We start from the raw sequence: 20482 nt of genomic DNA on the forward strand, positions 1-20482 counted from the left end.
AAAGCAGGGAAAAAAAAAAAGATTGGCAACAGTTGTTAGCCCAGGTGCCAATCCTTAAAAAAGAAAGAAAGAAGTTGAGCACACATGTGTGTCTATTTCCAGGTTCTGTATTTTGTTCCATTGATCAATGTATTTATCCATCTGTCCATACCCTACTTTTATTAATGGTAGCTATATAGAAAGTCTTAGAATTTGGTAGAATGATTCTTCCACTTTATTCTTTTATTTTTTCAAATTTGTTTTAGTTATTTCCTTTGCATTTCCATATAAATTTTAGAATATGCTTGTCTATATGTAAAAAAAACTTACTTGGCTTATGATAGGAAATATGTTGAGTCTATAGATCAATTTGAGGAGAATTGACATCTTTACCGTGTTGAGTCCTCCAATCCTTGAATGTGGTATGTCTCTCCATTTATTTAGATCTTTTATTTCTTTCATCCATGTTTTGTAGTTTTGAGCATACAGATCCTGTGTAGGTTTTGCTAGATTGACACCAAGTATTTTGGAGCAATTGCAAATGATGCGTTTTAATTTCGGTTTCTACCTGCTCATTGCTGGTATATAGGAATATAGTTCATTTTTATATCTTGATCTTGTTATCTTGCAACCTTTCTGAACTCTTCTTCCTAGAGGAGGTTTCTTTGGTAGCTTCATTGAGAAATGAATTTTCTCAATTCAGTGAGGATTTTGTAGATTCATCTGCCTAGACAGTCATGTCATCTGCAAATAGGGATAGTTCTATTTCTTCCTTTCCCATACGTGTGCCTTTTGTTTCTTTTTCTTACATTCTTGCACTGGCTCGAATTCCCAGTACTATGATGTGTAAGGGTAGTAAGAGCAGACATTTCACTTTGTTCCCAATTTAAGGAGGGAAAGTATTTGATCTTTTACCATAAGTATATCAGTTGTGTGTTTTTTTGCAAAAGCTCTTTATCAGGTTGAGGTAATTTTTCTCTGTTCCTAACTTGCTGAGAGCTTTTTTTTTCATGAGTGTTGAATTTTGTCAGGTGCTTTTTGTGCATCAGTTGATACTGTTGTATGTGACTTTCTTCTTTAGCTTCTTAATATAGTGGATTCCATTGATCGCTTTCCAAATATTGAACCCCTATTCATCCCCAGAATTAACCCCACTTAGTCATGATGCATAATTCTTTTTATACACAGTTGGATTCTGTTTGCTAATATTTTGTTGAAGACTTTTGTGTCTATATTCATGAGGATTTTTTTCCAGTATGGTCTTTTTCTGCTGGGTTTTCCCCCCCTTTGGTATCACGGTAATACTCGCCTCATAAAATGAATTGGAAAGGTTTCCTTCTTCTATTTTCTTGAAGAGATTATGTAGAATTGGTGTAAATTCTTATTTAAACGTTTTGTAGAATCGTCCACTGAAACCATCTAGATTTAGACGTTTACTTTTAAGGATTTTTAAGCTAGGAACTCAGTTATCTATTATCTAGATTGTATTGGGTGGTTTTTGATTTGTTAGGCATTGTCCATTTTATTTAAGTTGTTGAATTTATTTGTGTAGAGTTGTTTGACCTGTCCTCTTATTAACCTTTTAATGTCTGTGGGCTCTGTAGTGATATCCTCTGTTTCATTCTGGATATTGGTAATATGTGTCTTCTCTTTTTTGTTTGTCAGTCTTGCTAGAGGTTTATTGAGATTGTTGATCTGTTTAAAGGCTCACTTTTTTGGTCAATTTTTCTACTTTCAATTTCTTTTATTTCTGCTCTTATCTTTATTGTTCCCTTTTTCTGCTTGCTTTGAGTTTGTTTTGCTCTTTTTCTAGTTTCTTGAGGTGTAAGCATTTACTGCTATCATTTCCCCCTTTCTGTTCTGCTTTAGCTGTGTCCCACAAATTTTGATGTGTTGTATTTTCACTTTTATTGATTCAATGTAATTTTTATTCCTCTGGAGACTTCTTTTTTCATCCATGGACTATTTAGATTTGTGTTGCTTGATGTTCAAGTGTTTGCATATCTTCCTATTATCATTCTGTTATTGATTTCTAGTTTGCTGTCATTATGATCAGAGGATATATTCTGTATTATTTCTTTTTCTTTTTGAGAAGAAGATTGTCACTGAGCTAACATCTGTGCCAGTCTTCTTCTATTTTGTATGTGAGCCGCTGCCAAAGCATGGCCACTGACATACAAGTGGTGTAGGTTTGTGCCCAGAACTGAACCTGGGCCACTGAAGCAGAGCGCATCGAACTTAACCACTAGGCCACCAGGGCTGGCACTCCATATCTTTGTTTTTAATCTAGTGGTTACATACATTGTTTAGAGAGGGATATTGAAGTTTTCAACTATAGCAACCATCACCACCACCATCTCCAGATCTTTTTCATCTTCCCCAAACTCTGTACTTCTTAAATACCAAGCCTTCATTTTTCCCTCCCCGTTGCCCCTGGCAATCACCATTCTACTTTCTGTCTTTAGGAATTTGACTACTCTAGGTACCTCAGATAAGTAGAATCATACAATATTTGTTTTTTTGTGACTGGCTTATTTCACTTAGAATAACGTCTTCAAGTTTCATCTATGTCGTAGTGTGCGTCAGAATTTCCTTCCTTTTTAAGGCTGAATAATATTCCATTGTATGTTGTGTGGTATTTTCTGACACTAAATATGTGTGTGTGTGTGTGTTTTCTGGCACCAACCAATTCATTCTGATTTCTCCAACCAATTGTCCAACAATTCAATTCAATTCTGACGCTAACTCCTGGTGTTAGTCCAGACCTCACATGTTAAAGACTCAGTTCCACAAGACTGCCCCAATTTCACATGCCAGCTGCAAATGGGGTGCCCAAATTACCCACATTCTACCCAAATGGCTACAAATTTGGCGTTCTCACAACCCCTACCTACCACCTCAGGTTCAATAATTCACTAGAATGACTCACAGAATTTAGAAGAGTGCTATACTTACTATTACAGATTTATTATAAAGGATACAATTCAGGATATTAACAGACATTTTTCCAAAGAAGATATACAGATGGCCAATAAGCACATGGAAAGATGTTCAACATCACTAATCGTCAGAGAAATGAAAATCAAAACTACACTAAGATATCACCTTACACCTGTTACGATGGCTATAATCACCAAGACAAAAAGTAACAAATGCTGGAGAGATTGTGGAGAAAAAGGAATCCTCATACACTCCTGGTGGGAATGCAAACTGGTGCAGCCACTATGGAAAACAGTATGGAGATTTCTCAAAAATTAGAAATAGAAATACCATATGACCCAGCTATCCCACTACTGGGTCTTTATCCAAAGAACTTGAAATCAACAATACAAAGAGACTTATGCACCCCTATGTTCATTGCAGTATTATTCACAATAGCCAAGATGTGGAAGCAACCCAAGTGCCCATCAACTGATGATCGGATAAAGAAGATATGGTGTATATATATACAATGGAATACTACTCAGCCATAAAAAAGACAAAATCGTCCCATTCACACTGACATGGATGGACCCTGAGGATATTATGTTAAGCGAAATAAGCCAGACAGAGAAAGACAAACACCATATGATTTTACTCATATGTGGAAGATAAACAAACACATGGACAAAAAGAACAGTTTAGTGATTACCAGAGGGTAAGGGGGTTGGGGGCTGGGCATAAAGAGTGAAGGGGCACATTTATATGGTGACTGACAAAAAATAATGTATAATTGAAATTTCACCATGTTATAAACTATTACAACCTCAATAAAAAAAAAAGTTGGAGTGGCTTTGACAATGGAAGGAAGCTGGAAAAACTTTAAGGAAAGAATCAGAGAAAGCCTAAAAGGCCTTGAAGATACTGTTAGCAAAATTCTGATATCCTTTGAGAAGGCTGACAGTGTGGACTAAAGAAACATGAGGGAAATGTTATTGCAAACTGGATAAAAGAGAATCTTTCTTATGTAGTGGCAGGAAGTTTAGCAACACTATTGCCTGCAGTAATCTCGATGGTAGAAAATGTACTTAATGAAATGAAAGATCTATCTAAGGAGGTTTTCAGGAAGAGTGTTGAAAGTGCTGCCTGATTCCTTCTAGCTTCTCAGAAGAAGGGGTGATAGGGGTGAGATAAACTATAGGAAGGATTGTTAAACAAGATGGAGCACCATTTCTTGGGTCATAAAATTTCCAGCCTCTCCAAATGGCAAATAAAACTAACTCGAACAAATGGCAAGAGGGAAAGATCAAATTTAGGGCACCATCAGGAAAATATTGTCTAAAGATGAAGCTGAGGGTGACAATAAAATATTTTCTAAGACCTGAGAAAGATCCAAGGTGGTGCCTCAGAGAATAGTTCAGTCAAAATATAAGACCTATAGGAAGCTTAAGAGTGTTGTCCCTCAGCAGTCTCAGCAGAGGCTCAAGGTAGAGAGTTATCCCAAAGCGAGTTGTTAATGTGGTTTTTGTCTAGTGGAATGAATCCTTATAATATTCATAGAAGACTCTCAAAGTTTGTAAGAGTATTATAGTGGCAGAACTACCACAAGCTTCAACTGAAAGTCAGTAGAAATTTAAAGGCTTTTAATCCCCAAACTTCTTCAGACAGGAGGCAAGATGAGAAAACTATTCAGCTACAAACACAGGACAGCTTTCATATAAAATGAAGGGTGGTTTAGTGGGCAGAATCGTGATCTTGGAGATGGAGCCAAGAGCCACAGAGAATTATTCCCAGGACTTGAATGCTACTCAAGGAATTGCCATCAAGTGCCCTACTAGATTTCAGAATTTCTATGACTCAATGACTCTTGTGTATCTACCTTCCCTCTCTCCCCACTTTTTTCTATAGTGGTTATCCTGCACCTGTCCTGCCATTACATGTTGTGTATATAGAAGCCAGATATAACTTGTGTGTTTAGATCTCCAGTCTTATGATCGAGAGGAATTGTACTCAAGAAACTCTCTGTAATGATCCACACCTGATGAACTTCGTCCATACCGGTGCCTGATTTAGATGATGTGATCATGCACTTTGGGCTGATACAGTAATAGGATGTGACATTTAGGAGGGTTTGGAGGGGGTGAGTATATTTTGCATGTAAAGTGGACATGAATCAGTGAGGGCCAGGGAGTAGACTAAGATAGCCAGTATTCAAGACGGTGATTCTTAGCTCCTGGTATTGATGCCAATGTGTAGTCCACTCCCACAGTGAACAGGGCTGACCTGTGTAACAAGTAGGATACTATGAAAATTACAGTATGTCCACTTCCAGGAGGTATGAGATAACGAATATTTATTGATTTAAAATGCTTGGGGCTGGCCCTGTGGCCGAGTGGTTAAGTTTGTGTGCTCTGCTTCGTTAGCCCAGGGTTTCGCCGGTTCTGATCCTGGGCGCAGACATGGCACCGCTCATCAAGCCACGCTGAGGCAGCATCCCACATGCCACAACTAGAAGGACCTACAACTAAAAATATACAACTATACCGGGGGCCTTTGGGGAGAAAAAGGAAAAAATAAAATCTCTAAAATGCTAAATTTTGGGATAATTTGTTGTGTGGCAATAGGTAACTAATCCAATGACAAATTAATTTATTTAAATATCATTATGAACTCATGGATTTAAGTATATTTGGTAGACTTTGTTAAATTAAATATGATTGTTAAATATTTAAGGGTAGCTACTAATAGAAATAGAGGAATCAGTAGAAGGAAAAAAATGTGCATTGAAAAACAAAGAAAACTTAATCCAAAAGGAAACAGGAACAAGGTCAGAGAGTAGCAGAGGGCAGCAAATTGGACAAAGTATAGTAAATGGAAAACTCAAAGTGAAATATAAAAATAAATTCAATATGTCAGAAAGCCAAAAAAACTACTTTAAACAAAGAAAGAAAGAAAGAAAAGAAAAAAACCAAAACCCAAAAATGTCACCTATGTAAAAACTGAGATATTCTGATTGGTTAAAAGAGAAAATTCCAGATATATGCTATGTATACAAGCCACACCCAAAAGTTTGAGTGTTGGTTCTCAAAGTGATTTAATGTGAAACCAGCTGACACAAATAAAGGACACAAATTTGTTTACTGTAAGTAAAGGATATGAGAAATTAGCTAAATATAGATACCTGCCTAGAGAAGAAGATACAGAAGCACTCTATCAATGCGACAATTATCGCTGGCTTTCAGGTCTCCACAAAGATGTTCATCCGATTGGGGTGAGGATCCTAGCCCATCCTTCCCAAAGTTGCCTTTTACAGAGTTTGTTTGATTTCTGCCTAGCCCATCCCAGCTCTTCTGAAAAAGACCCAAAACATTCCTGAATCTTTACTGTGTGACAAGGTACATCCGAAATAAATTTTCCAGACATATCATCATCCTAGAAGACCCAATTTCAGGTCTGCTTGGGGATATTCTGCAAACATACTGGTACAGAAAAGTTGAAATAAAGGGTTAAGAGTAAAGGGATAGAAAAAGATATACCATGCTAATAGTAATCAAGATAAAACTGTAGTGACAGTGTTAATATCAGACAAAGTATATTTCAGAGCAAAAAATATTATAAGGCTTAAAAAAGGTCATTTTATAATGAGAGAGGGGTAAATTTATTAAGAGGACATAACAATCTTAAATTTTTGTGCACTTCATAATGGAACTTCAAAATACATGTGGTAAAAGCCTAGGGACTGCAAGGAGAAATAAATAAATTCATGATTACATTTAGAGATTTCAACATACTCCTCTGTTGATACTTGATAGAATAAGAAGGCAGAAAGTTAGAAAGGATACAGTAGACTTGAACGATATCAGGCAATGTGACCCAATTGACAATTGCAGACCACTGGAACTAACAACAGCACAATACACATTCTTTTCAACTGGACATGGAACAGTCACCAAGATGGACCATGTTCTGGGCCATAAAACAAGTCTCAATAAATTTGAAAGCATTCAAATCATACAAAGTTCTCTGACCACATGCTATTAAATTAGAAATCAATAACAGAAAGATCCCTAGGTAATCCCCAAATATTTGGAAACTAAATCACATACCTCTAATTTTACTATGATCTTGATGGGCAGGGAAGTCCTCAGCTGTAATCTAGGTTACAGTGTACATTGGGTAACTGGTGTAAAAAAAAAGAAAAACTGAAAACTTGGTTTTCCAGTGTAGAGAAAATACAGATAATAATCACATAAGAGTTAAATTTTGGGTTAAGCTAGAGAAGTCCTTTGGGGGTGGTGATCAGCATATTGACAGGGATCTAGTGTGGATCCATTCCCTTCATTTCCAGTTTCCCGGTCACCTGATTCCTCAGCGGTAGAGACCCTTGGAGAGTCTAGTAACTTTGCAAACATGGTAATGGTCTACATGGGGCCAATTATTCTCCTTCCTCACCTGCCTCCTAAACCCTCGTCAATGAACACATTGTCCTCCTCACTCGTGAGCTGATGGGTTGCCCAGGGGAAAAGATGGCCCTGGGGTTTTCCCTTGCCAGTACAGAATCAGTTGTGAGGACCTCTCAGGAAGTGGGGCTGCCTCATTCCCCTCACCATGTGAGAGGTTAAAGTCGGTAGCAGGTTCTGTCTGATCCCCAGACTCAGTCTAGAGACCCAGTGAGTCTGGCTTTGTCTTTACTATTTTTCTACTGAAGCCTCGTGTTCTGAACCCAGAGCAGCAGCTCTGCCAGCAAGTCATAGACTTTGCTGGAATTAAATGGTTTGCTTAAAAACATCTCAAGCAACTTTGAAGGAAGAAATTTTTTGGTGTTTGATTATCATCAGGTAATACTCAGATTTCTGGAAATTGTTAACTACTGACATGTATTCTGGAAGAAAGACAATGTCCAGGACAACTCTCCTAGCCACAGGCTGGTTTTCCAGGACATGGGAAATTCTGGTAACTTAGAAAAAGATACTTAGATGTGGCTCAGGAGGAAGAGCTGTCTGCTCATGAAGGTACCACATGGTTTAGTGTTTCTCAAAGTGTGGTTCAGAGACCACCTGTTCCAGAATCATCAGATTTTTGGGCCCAGTTATAGATTTATTGAATCAAATTTTCTGAGGTTGAGACCTGGAATCTGCACATAGAACAAGCTTCTCCAGAGAACCTTGGGTATGGCACCTCAACGTTTAAGAGCCATTGTTCAGGATCACTGTTTGTCAAAGAGACACTGGCTGCTTCCTCTGGCTGCCTGCTCTCTGTATGTGCTCCCACTCTGCTATCCTAGGGAGGAGGATGAAGAGGCAGGTAGAAATAAAGCCCCTTGCCTCCTGCTCCCTCATCTACAGACCCCAGGAATCTGCTGTCACTCCTAGCTCTTCCATGCCCTAATCCATTTCCGTACGATAAGACCACTCTTGAGTTTCCTTGCTAGTTTTCATTCAGAGATACAAACTGCAGCTAACCCAAATAGTGGTTATTCCAGCATCCTTTGAAAAACTGTCAGAGGTCTCAGTTTCTCCACAATCTCTTGCTTGACTAACTCTCTATATTCTGAACAGTTTTGAATTTAGTGCAAATTGAAGAGAGATGAGAGAGGAAAGGGGAGGAGAAAAGAGAGAGTGGATTTAAAGCAAGTAATAAATCTGGAGGCTCTGATTAGCTATCCGCTGTATTCCCCCCTGCAACCCTATCCCATCCCACCTTCTCACCTCATCTACACTATCCTGAGCATTGGCCACATTCCTACTTTTTTCTGCTTTTGTCCATTCTTTTAAGTAGAGAGATACTTGCAGACCCATCATCAATGATGAAACAGTCTACTGAGGAAAGAAGATGTGAAGCTGGGTCTCAAGACATTCTACTCTGCAATCAACAACCGTTCCTCAACTTCCTTGAAGTTCCTGTAAGTTATTCCATCCTGGGATTTTTATAGTCATTTCTCTGAAGTCCTTGTAATTTGCCTTCAAGCTGAGTTGGCTTTTAACGCCAGAGGAGCCGGTGACATTTGCAACCCAAATCTAGAGCTGCCCACATTCTTGTAATAATGAGGTCTATTACAAACTAGCAGCTGTTGGGTTAAGAACGGCTGAATGTTACATCTCAGTGACATCAAATGAATCAGAGTTATGCTTCACGTGCTCTAAAACAAGTTACCAGTGCTACGTGTTCAAATCTGTCTTCTTGTATTTTGAGCGTATCAATTTTATTAGGGCATGTTACTCTGGGCATTCCAATGCTTGCTTCTTGTCACCGCTCACAGTATTCTATCAGCAGCCATAGTGCCTTCATTACCTCCTTGACAGCTAAACATAGTTATCCATACGTCAGAGTCTTCCCTTGCCCTGGCAGTTTGCTGATTCTGGAAACTCTGCCAGCGGGATGAACTAGAATCTTTACCTGCTCAGTGCAGCTCCTTCCTCTCCAGAATCCTCCCAACATCTTTTACAGTTGTATTATTCATTAACTCTCCTCGGGGCAAGAGGAAGGGGCTCACTTTTGCCCTTTTCTGTCCTACTTCAATCACATATGCTGGCTTCAAAGTCTTCATAACTGTGGGTCCTCAGAGGGTGCTTACGGACTCCAGAACCCTGAAGTAATTCAGGAACATCAGTGGCCGAGCGGCCAATGGAGCAGAAGAGAGTGTGGTGTTTAGGTCATGAATCCATAGCCTTATTCATTCTCTGAATAGAAAAGACATTCTTACAAAGCCTCAGTTCTGGGGAAGGGCTGTTCCTTTCCCACTAGCCCCAACAGCCCTTGAGTCCTGGGTGATTTCTATTCACTGGAAATGACTGGTGCCTTTGTGAAGAATGGTTGGCACCTTCCCCTTGGCTGATGCTGCCGAGTACAAGGTCTCAGTTTGCTCTTTACAGCCCTACACCATCCCTATCTCTCCACATCCCCAAACCGCATCACCTTCAGAACCCACAGTAGTGCCTGGCTTGTGCCAAGTTCAGAGACAATTTTACAGCTGAACTAATGAACCACCTCCAATTCCTCTGAACATGCAGGATCCTCTAAAGGCCTGTTTAGTCACTCTTGCTTAGCACATGTGTCTCTGTCTATATTGTTTGGTGGTAGGCTGCTTGCCAAATTTTGTCATTGTTTCATTTTATTTATCCTGTTTAGTTATGTGTTAGGTCTGTCTCCCCAATGAGAATAAGCAAAGCTAACATTCTTTGAACTTTCTCAATGTGCCAGGCTTTGTTCAAGTGCTTGACATGAATTAACTCAATGAATTCTTACAACAATCTTTTGAGATTAGTGCTATTTTCCCTATTGTACAGATGAGAAAAACTGAAACCCAGAGAGGTTAAGTAAGATTCCCAAGTTTACACAGCTAGTTCGTGGTGAGGTCCCAGCTTGGAACCTTGGCAGTCTGATGCCAGAGCCTGTGTACTTAAACAGGAAATGTACTCTCTCTAGAATGTAAGCTTCTTGAGGTAAGACACTCTTGAATTCCTGGCGGTGAGAATACAGAGCTAAGCATATGGAAGACTGTCAATAAATACTTGGTAAGTAACTATTTTATTATTTAGAATTTTTTTAAGATCCCTGAGAGACCAAATTGTGTATTTTTCTTTTATATTTTCCACTGCTGCTCAAGTAATGCTTCCTAACTAACCAACCAAGTAGAGAAGACTTTCTGCATGACAGAGTTCCTTCTATAAAGCCAGACTTCCTCAGTGAGACCTATCTTCAGAAGGCTGTCCTGAGGGCAGAACTAAACCCAGTGAGGGCCCCCGGGTGTCCCACCTCATTTCAGGTGGCCCCCTCTTACCACATCCAAGAGCACTGGAGAAATATGGAAGGGGCAAACCTGAGCCAAGGGGTTGAGTTTGAGCTCTTGGGCCTCACCAGTGAGCCCCAGCTCCAGACGCTGCTCTTTGTGGTGTTCCTGGGCATGTACACCATCACTCTGCTGGGGAATCTGGTCATGTTCCTTCTGATCCATGTGAGTGCCACCCTGCACACACCCATGTACTCCCTCCTGAAGAGCCTCTCCTTCTTGGATTTCTGCTACTCCTCTACGGTTGTCCCTCAGACCCTGGTGAACTTCTTGGCCAAGAGGAAGGTGATCTCCTATCTTGGCTGCATGTCTCAGATGTTCTTCTATGCGGGTTTCGCCACCACTGAGTGCTATCTCATTGCTGCCATGGCCTATGACCGCTATGCCGCTGTTTGTAACCCCCTGCTCTACCCAATCACCATGTCTCCTGAGGTCTGTGCCTGTCTGATTGTTGGTTCCTACAGCGCAGGATTTCTCAATTCTCTTATCCACACAAGCTGTATCTTCAGTCTGAAATTCTGTGGCGCTCACGTGGTCACTCACTTCTTCTGTGATGGCCCGCCCATCCTGTCTCTGTCTTGTGTGGACACCTCGTTGTGTGAGATCCTACTCTTCATTTTTGCTGGTTTCAACCTTTTGAGCTGCACCCTCACCATCTTGATCTCCTACCTCTTAATTCTCATCACCATCCTGAAAATGAACTCAGCCCAGGGTAGGTTCAAGGCCTTTTCCACCTGTGCTTCCCACTTCGCTGCCGTGTGCCTCTTCTACGGTACAACCCTTTTTATGTACCTGCGCCCCACATCCAGCTACTCCCTGACCCAAGACCGCACAGTTGCTGTAATCTACACAGTGGTGATTCCAATGCTGAACCCCCTTATCTACTCTTTGAGAAACAAGGATGTGAAAGAAGCTTTAAGAAAGATTTGGAGAAGGAAAATAATGGAATGATCTTCTCAGCTCATTACCAACATGTCTTTAGAGAGCTGAGGGAACTTTACCTTATGTGGTTCTAATCTGAGCACATTGCCATGCTCGCCCCTTGAGTAGTGGGTATGTTCTCTGGTCTAGAGGTACTTCTGCATCTACTGATGTCACAGAGACTAAAAACAAGTGAGAAATGAGTGTCTGCTTGTTGCATAATTGGACCCATTGGCAAGATTTAGTTATGCCTTTGTTCAGATGCTTCATATTTCCATGTTTGTGAATGTTTTATTCTATTATCAGAAACTGACATTTATATTATTCATAATAAAATTCTCCTCTTAACTAACTTGAAGACCTTGGCTGCTTGGGGAAATCCTCCCCATTCTTTACAATCTCTTCTTTGTAAAAACTGACTCCTTGGCTTAAAATTTTTTTGATTGTCTAATTACTTGACTGATACTGTAACAATAACTTCATGACAACCTTCACATGATGTTTTATTGTCTTTGTTCACTTTTTCCCCTGGCCAAATAGCCACGTGGTCACTTTGAAACTGCATAAACTTGGGGAAGTTAGCTGTTCTGAGTCACAGATATCTCATGTTTTAACTGGTGTGAGTTTTAAATTAAGTATTCAATGAGATGTTGCAAGTAAAGCGCTCAGCACATGGTAGACACCCATATGCTCCCTCACCTTTTCCTTTATCCCAGCCCCTAAGATCTCACCAAGTGAGACAAAGAGTGTTCTGCCTTTCTCAAAGTCTTGTTGCCCCTGTAAGTGTTCTGTTCTTGCTAATTTATATCTTGTGATTGAATTAAATTAATTCTTTTTAAATAAGAGGAATTATGTAGAGGGAGCTCAATCAAGCATGATATTTCTGGGCTTTCTGTCCTCATTGATAAACTTGAGAAAAATAAACCAAGCATGCTTGGCTGGTCTCCTCACAAGTAGATACCTACCTGGGTCCAGTGCATCCATGACTGAGTCAGCAAAGTCCACCTAACAGTGGAGCCTAGTTTCATAAACGTTTTCCCACAGGTGAAATCCATTTGCCCTCATCTAGCCTTTACAGTAATACAATTGATGTTTTGCTTCTTGTCTGATTATATTTTATCCTTTTTCTAAATTGTTTAGAATCAGGAAGGGAAGAACGGTGCTACATAGTAATACAGCCTCACAAAGATCCTGATGATGAATTCTTCCTGAATTCTCATGGAAATCTCACCTTTTATTGTAAAGTTTACTGTCAACCTTTAATAATTAATGCTGATCATATTTAAGTATACTGATTTCTTTTTCATGCTAATTAGAGATTTTATTAGAGGTGGTGTAGCGTAGCTGATAAAGATGTGGGTTCTACAGCCACGCTACCTTGGTTCATATCCTAGCTCCGTCATTTCCTATATATGTGACATTATTTAACCTCTCTGAGTTTTAATTTTCTCTTTCATAAAACAGGAATAATAATCATTGTAGCAATACAGTTGTTAGGAGAATTGAGGTAATGCAACGGAGCGCTTAGAACAATGCCTGACACGGAGAGAACACTTATAGACATGGGCTGTCACTAGAAATGGCTGCTGGCTTTTTGTCAAATTCTTTTTAATAGCTCTTGATATAATCATGTGATCTTCCTCCTTTATTTTGTTCCCGTGGTGAATCTGAAGACATAGATTTCCTAATGTGAAACTGTTTTTGTCTCCTAGAATTCTACTTGGTCATGAAATGATTTTCTTTTAATAGACATTTGGATTTGATTTGCAAAGATTTTGTTTAGACTCTTAGCATCTATTTTCAAAGGTAAAGTTGGCCTATTGTCTTTTTATATTGTCTTTATTATGTTTTAGTATTAAGGGTAAACTAGTTTTATAAAATGTATTTAAATTCTTTCTTCTTTTCCTATAGTGTAGAATAATTTAAATGAAATAGAACTATCTGTTCTTTAAAAATGATATATACCATCTGAGACTGTGTCTTTTTAAAAGGCAGATCTTTAATTAACTTTCCAATTTTTATTTGATTATTGGTTTTATTTTAGGTTTTTTTCCTGCTTATTAAGTCAGTCTGATCATTTGTACTTTGCTAAAAGAATTATTTTCTTCCTCTAGATTTTCAGATTCACTGCCACGAGCTGCGCATATTCTCTTATCATTTTTGTACTTATTGTCTAGGTCACCACCGTCTACTCTTACTCCTGTAAGTCTCTCCAGATAATTTGTTTCATTTTTAGGACAATGTTAAAAAAAAAATCCTCTTCTGTAAAATGAGAACAATGGGTTAAGCGGTCTGGAAGGGTCCTCTGGACTCTAACCTTCTATGAGATGAACCTTTGAAGAAAGGCAATCTTGAGGGATGATTGAACATGCATACTGAAGTCTTAGGCTGCCTAGATTCTAATTCCAGCTCTGTCACTCACTGGCTATGTAACCTTGGGGAAATCCTTTGACCTTTCTGTGCTATAGTTTTTTTCATGTGGCAAATAGGAATAAAAATAAAACCTATTTCATGTCTGGAACTGTTGTGAAAATTCAATGACATAATACTTGTGATTCTTGTGCAAATTAAATGCCATAGTATCTAAAACAGTGCCTGGCGCACTGCAACTCTTTTGTAAGTATTAGCTACTTTTATTTCTTTTGTTTGTATCTCTGGTTATATTGCTTTATGCATTCTTCACTTTTTTGTTTGTTATCTTGTATTTTCCTTAGCAATGCTTAACAGAGGATTTTATCAACCTTGAAAACATTCTGGGGGCTGGCCCGGTGGTGCAGTGGTTAAAGTTCGCATGTTCCACTCCGGCAGCCCGGGGTTTGCCAGTTCAGATCCCGGTGCAGACGTGGCACCGCTCAGCAAGCCATGCTGTGGCAGGCGTCCCACGTATAAAGTAGAGGAAGATGGGCACAGATATTAGCTCAGGGCCAGCCTTCCTCAGCAACAAGAGGAGGATTGGCAGCAGATGTTAGCTCAGGGCTAATCTTCCTCAAAAAAAAATTCTGTTTTGTGGTTCACCTTATGTCTATAATGTATCAGTTTCTCGTTTTATTAATTTCAGGTTTTTCTTTATTAATTTCCTCTTTCTGCTTTTTAAAAATTTATTTTGTTTTTCTTTCGTCAAGTTGTTATTAACTACTGAAAATCTACAAAAGAATATTTTAATTGTATTTATGTCTGTCTACCTATCTATCGTCTATGATTAAAATAAAAGACAATCACTCACAATCCAGCTAGAGATAATATTACCAATCTACTAGGAGCCATTCTTGCTTTATCTGCTAGGGATGGTTATTCATAATTCATGTCTTTTTCTTTTTTATTTGTAGTTTTTTTGTATGCTAAAAACTAACCTTTTGCTGGTTAAATGTGTGGCAAATATCTTCACCTAGTTCACGTCTTTTAAAGATGTAATTTGTTTTTACTTTATGATGTATTGATTAATAGAAGTTTTTAATTTAAATATCAGCAGATTTATCAATCTCTTCCTTTCTAGTTTGAATTTTTAACGTGTGTCTTAAGAAGCCTTCCCAACTGTAAGGTCATAAAGATATTCTATGTTTTCTTCTAAATGTGATTAAAAGCTTTCCTTCACATTTTTTCCCTGGTTGTCCCAGAACCACTTCTTGCATAGGCACTTGATATCTTGCCGACCTGCAGTGTCACTTCTGTCATAAATCAAGTTTCCACACATGTCATGAGTCCTTTTCTGGGTTCTCCATTCTATTTCATTGGTCCATTTGTATTTCTCTGCACTGATAGCACAGTGTCTTAATTACTATATCTTTACAATAAATCTGTTTCTTTTTTTTTATTAATGTTATGATAGATTACAACCTTGTGAGATTTCAGTTGTACATTTTTGTTAGTCATGTTGTGGGTACACCACTTCCCCCTTTGTGCCCTCCCCCCACCCCCCCTTTTCCCTGGTAACCACTGATCAGATCTCCTTGTCAATATATTAACTTCCACCTATGAGTGGAGTCATACAGAGTTCATCTTTCTCTGACTGGCTTATTTCACTTAACATAATACCCTCGAGGTCCATCCACGTTGCTGCGAATGGGCCAATTTTGTCTTTTTTTATGGCTGAGTAGTATTCCATTGTGTATATGTACCATATCTTCTTTATCCAATCATCAGTTTCTGGGCATGTAGGTTGGTTCCACGTCTTGGCTATTATAAATAATGCTGCGATGAACATAGGGGTGCAAGGGACTCCTGGGATTTCTGATTTCAGGTTCTTCGGATAGATACCCAGTAACGGGATGGCTGGGTCATAGGGTATTTCTATTTTTAACTTTTTGAGAAATCTCCATACTGTTTTCCATAGTGGCTGTACCAGTTTGCATTCCCACCAACAGTGTATGAGGGTTCCTTTTTCTCCACAACCTCTCCAACATTTGTCGCTCATGGTTTTGGATGTTTTTGCCAATCTAACGGGTGTAAGGTGATATCTTAGTGTAGTTTTGATTTGCATTTCCCTGATGATTAGCGATGATGAACATCTTTTCATGTGTCTATTGGCCATATTCATATCTTCTTTTGAGAAATGTCTGTTCATGTCCTCTACCCATTTTTTGATCGGGTTGTTCGTTTTTTTGTTGTTAAGCCATGTGAGTTCTTTGTATATTATGGAGATTAACCCTTTGTCGGATAAGTGGCTTGTAAATATTTTTTCCCAATTAGTGAGCTGTTTTTTTGTTTCAATCCTGTTTTCCCTTGCCTTAAAGAAGCTCTTTAGTCTGACGAAGTCCCATTTGTTTATTCTTTCTATTGTTTCCCTCAACTAAGGAGTTATAGTGTCCGAAAAGATTCTTTTGAAACTGATGTCAAAGAGTGTACTGACTATATTCTTTTCCAGAAGACTTATTGTTTCAGGCCTAATCTTTAGGTCTTTGATCCATTTTGAGTTTATTTTGGTGTGTGGTGAAAAAGAATGGTCAATTTTCAATCTTTTGCATGTGGCTGTCCAGTTTTCCCAGCACCATTTGTTGAAGAGACTTTCTTTTCTCCATTGTAGGCCCTCTGCTCCTTTGTCGAAGATTAGCTGTCCATAGATGTGTGGTAATAAATCTGTTTCTTATGGGGCACACCCTCCCTCCCCCATCACCTGGCTTTTTGCCTAGATCTTTCTCTTTAGGTCTATCTTGGTAATTCTTCACCTTTTGCTTTTTTCCCTCTAAATTTTAAAATTTATTAGCCAGTTAAGTTCCATAAAAAATCTTGTTGGAATTTTTATTAGAATTGTACTGAACATATAGATCAGCTTGGGAGAATGCATATTTTTATGATGTTGAATCTTTCTATCCATGAACATGGTACATCCCTGTGTTTAAGTTTTCTTTAATGTCTTTTATTAAACTTCTATGATTTTGTTGATAATTTCTGCATATCTAAGGAGCTCATATTTTGCGTATTTATGTACCTCATAAATATTTTTTTAAAAAATGACATTACCTAGATATTTGTTGCTTGTTTACAAAAGTAAAGTTGTCTTTTGTATACTTATTTTTTGTCCAAATACATTGCTAAACTTTATTTATTAATGTCAAATTTTATCTGTAGTGTCAACATATTTTAATATAGATAATCAGATAATATGTTATCTTCTTCCTTTTCAATCCATATACTTAAAAAAATTTTTTTTCTTGCTTCACTGCATTGATTTAGAACTTTAGCACAATATTGAATAGAAATAGTGGAGGAAGATATCTCTGTCTTGTTCTTAGTTTGAAGGAAATGATTTTTAACAATTTGGCTATTAAATGTGGTGCTTGATCTACGTTTTTTGTAGAGAAACTTTATCAGGTTAAGGATAGTACTGTTTAGTATTTGTTTGCTAATTTTAAAAAGTCATATTATTTGATTACCTCATTAATTTTGTCATTCTTATTTTTAATATAAGCATTTAAGACAAATTTCTTAAGTGCCATTTAACCTCCATCCCACAAGTTTTGAAATATAGTAATTTCACTATATTAAATTCTGTATAGATTTTAAATTTTATTATGATTTATTCTTTAACCCAATAGTAGGTTTTTTCAACTTTCTAATACCTGAAGCATTTATGAAAAACCTACAGCTAACATCATACTTAATGGTGAAAGAATGCTTTCCCCTTAATATTAAGAACAAGGCTAAAATGGGTACTATTGCCGCTTCTATTTAACATTGTACTGGAGGTTGTGCCCAGTGCATTGAGATGAAAAGAAAAAAAAAGTTATTTAGATTGGAAAGGGAGAAGGGAAATTGTCTTTCTTTATAAATTACATGATCCTATATGTAGAAAATCCTATGGAATTTATCTAAAAGACCCACTGGAACTAATAAACATGTTTAGCAACATTACAGGATACAAAATCAATATAGAAGGATTTTTCTATGTTAGGAAGGAGCATTCCAAGAATGAAATTAAGAAAACAATTCTTTTGCAATAGTGTCAAAAAGAACTAGGGGTCGGGGGGCTGGCCTGGTGCCATAGTGGTTAAGTTCACATGGTCTGCTCTGACGGCCCGGGGTTCAGAGGCCTGGATCCTGGGTGCAGACCTATGCATTGCTCCTCATGCCATGCTGTGGTGGTGTCCCCCGTGCAAAGTAGAGGAGGATTGGCACAGAGGTTAGCTCAACAACACTCTTCCTTAAGGAAAACAGGAAGATTGCTAACAGGTGTTAGCTCAGGGCCAATCTTCCAAAGCAAAAGAAAAGAAAAGAATTAGGTGCTGGCCAGGTGACATAGTGGTTAAGTTTGTGCATTCCACTTTGGCAGCCCAGAGTTCATGGGTCCAGATCCCAGGCGAGGACCTATATATGACTCATCAAGCCAGGCTGTGGTGGCATCCACATACAAAATAGAGGAGGATTGGCAACAGATGTTAGCTCAAGGCCAATCTTCCTCACACACATACAAAAGACTTAAATACTTAGGAATGAATTGAACAAAATAAATGCAAGACTAATACACTGAAAATCGCAAAACTTTGCTGAGAGAAATTAGAGATCTAAATAGATGGAGGCAGTCTATGTTTGTGGATTGGAATAACCAGTATCATTAACATGGCAATACTTCCCAAATTGGTCTATGGATTCAATACTATCCCTAAGAAAGAATCAGCAGGGTTTTTCTTTAAAAATTGACAAGCTAATCCTAAGATTTATACAAATGCAAAGAACCCAAATACCCAAAACAATTTTGAAAAGAAGAACAAAGTTGAAGGAATAGTACCCAATTTAAACTTCCTATGAAGCTATAGTACTTAAAATAGCAGGGTAGTGGCATAAGGATAGGCATGTAGATTAATGGAACAGGGTTGAGAACCCAGAAATAAACCTTTGCATTCATGATGAATTAATTTTTACCTGACAAAATACATAAAAGATCTGTACACTGAAAACGACAAAATATTGCTTAGATAAATTAAACAAGATCTACATAAATGGAAATATATACCACACTTGTTGGTTACAAGATTTAATATTGTTAAGACATGAATATTCCCCAAATTGGTCTTTAGAGTCAATGTAATCCCAATCAAAATCCTGGCAGGATGTTTATAGATATTGAAAACTAGATTCTAAAATGTATGTGAAAATACAAAGGGCATAGAATAGCAAAGCAACTTTGAAAAAAAAAGAACAAAGTTGGGGTATAACACTACCTGATTTCAAGACTTGTTATAAAGCTACAGTAATCAAGACAGTGTTGCCGCTGCTCTTGTAAAGACAGATAAATAGATCAATGGAACAGAATAGAGAGTCCAGAAATAGATGCAAAAATATATGGATAACTCAATTTTGACAAAGGTGCCAAGCAATTCAATGAGGAAGAATAGTTTTTTTAACAAATAATGTAGGAATATTTGGTTATCCATATGCATAAAAATGAGCTTTGATTCATACCTCAGGTCATACAAAAATAAGAATGGATCATAGACTTAACTGTGACACCTAAAACTAAACCTTACTAAGAGAAAACATGGGAGAAAACCTTTGTGGCCTTGGGGTAACAAAAGATTCCTTTAATATGATACAAAAAGCACAATCCGTAGAAGAACAAATTAATAAGTAGGACCTTATTCAAACTAAAACACATCGAAAGACACTTGAGAGAGTGAAAAGACAAGCCACAGGCTGGGAGAAAATATTTTTGGTCATATATCTGGTAAAGCACTTGTATCCAGAATGTATAAAGAACTCTCAAAACTCAATAAACAAGCAACAGTCCAGTAAGAAAACAGTAGAAGATTTGAACAGACACTTCACCAAAGAAGATGTAAGAGTCAAAAAAGCACAGGAAAGGATGTTAAACATGATTAGTCATTAAGAAAATGGAAATTAAAGTCACAATGCGATACCTCTAAACGCCTAACAAAATAAGTAAAATTAACACAATTGGCCATACCACGTGTTACTGGTGAGGATGTGGAGCAACTGGAATTCTCATATACTACTGGTGGGAATGTAAAATAGCAAAACCAACCTGGAAAACATTTGGGCAGTTTCACAAAATGTTAAAGATACACCTACCATATGACACAACTATTCTATTCCACCAAGAGAAATGAAAGCATATACCTATACAAAGACCTGTACACAAATGTTCTTCATAGCTCTGTTTGTAATACTCAGAAACTGGAAATAACCCAAATGTCCATTAACAGATAAATGAGGGAAAAGTCCCTGAGATTCATACAATGGAATACTGCTCATCAGTAAAAGAAATGAATATTGGTACATGCTACAACATGGATGAATCTCAAAATAATTATGCCAAGTGAAAAAGAACAAATAAAGAAGTATAGATTGTATATTTCCATTTATAAAAAATTCCAGAAAATGCAAAGTAATATGTAATGACAGAAAGCAGAACAGACAGGT

At 37.9% G+C, this 20482-nt stretch overlaps 1 protein-coding gene across 1 annotated transcript; it reads left to right on the forward strand.

Annotated features, from left to right (window-relative positions):
- The first annotated feature begins 10547 nt into the window (after window positions 1-10547).
- LOC124234863 (olfactory receptor 5AU1) lies at window positions 10548-11638 on the forward strand. Its single transcript, XM_046652347.1, is given in 2 exon segments — window positions 10548-10619; window positions 10622-11638. Coding segments are annotated over 2 exon segments (1089 nt in total).
- Window positions 11639-20482: the final 8844 nt, after the last annotated feature.

The sequence above is a fragment of the Equus quagga genome, chromosome 2 (genome assembly GCF_021613505.1).
Source record: "Equus quagga isolate Etosha38 chromosome 2, UCLA_HA_Equagga_1.0, whole genome shotgun sequence".
In the NCBI taxonomy this organism is placed as follows: Eukaryota; Metazoa; Chordata; class Mammalia; order Perissodactyla; family Equidae; genus Equus; species Equus quagga.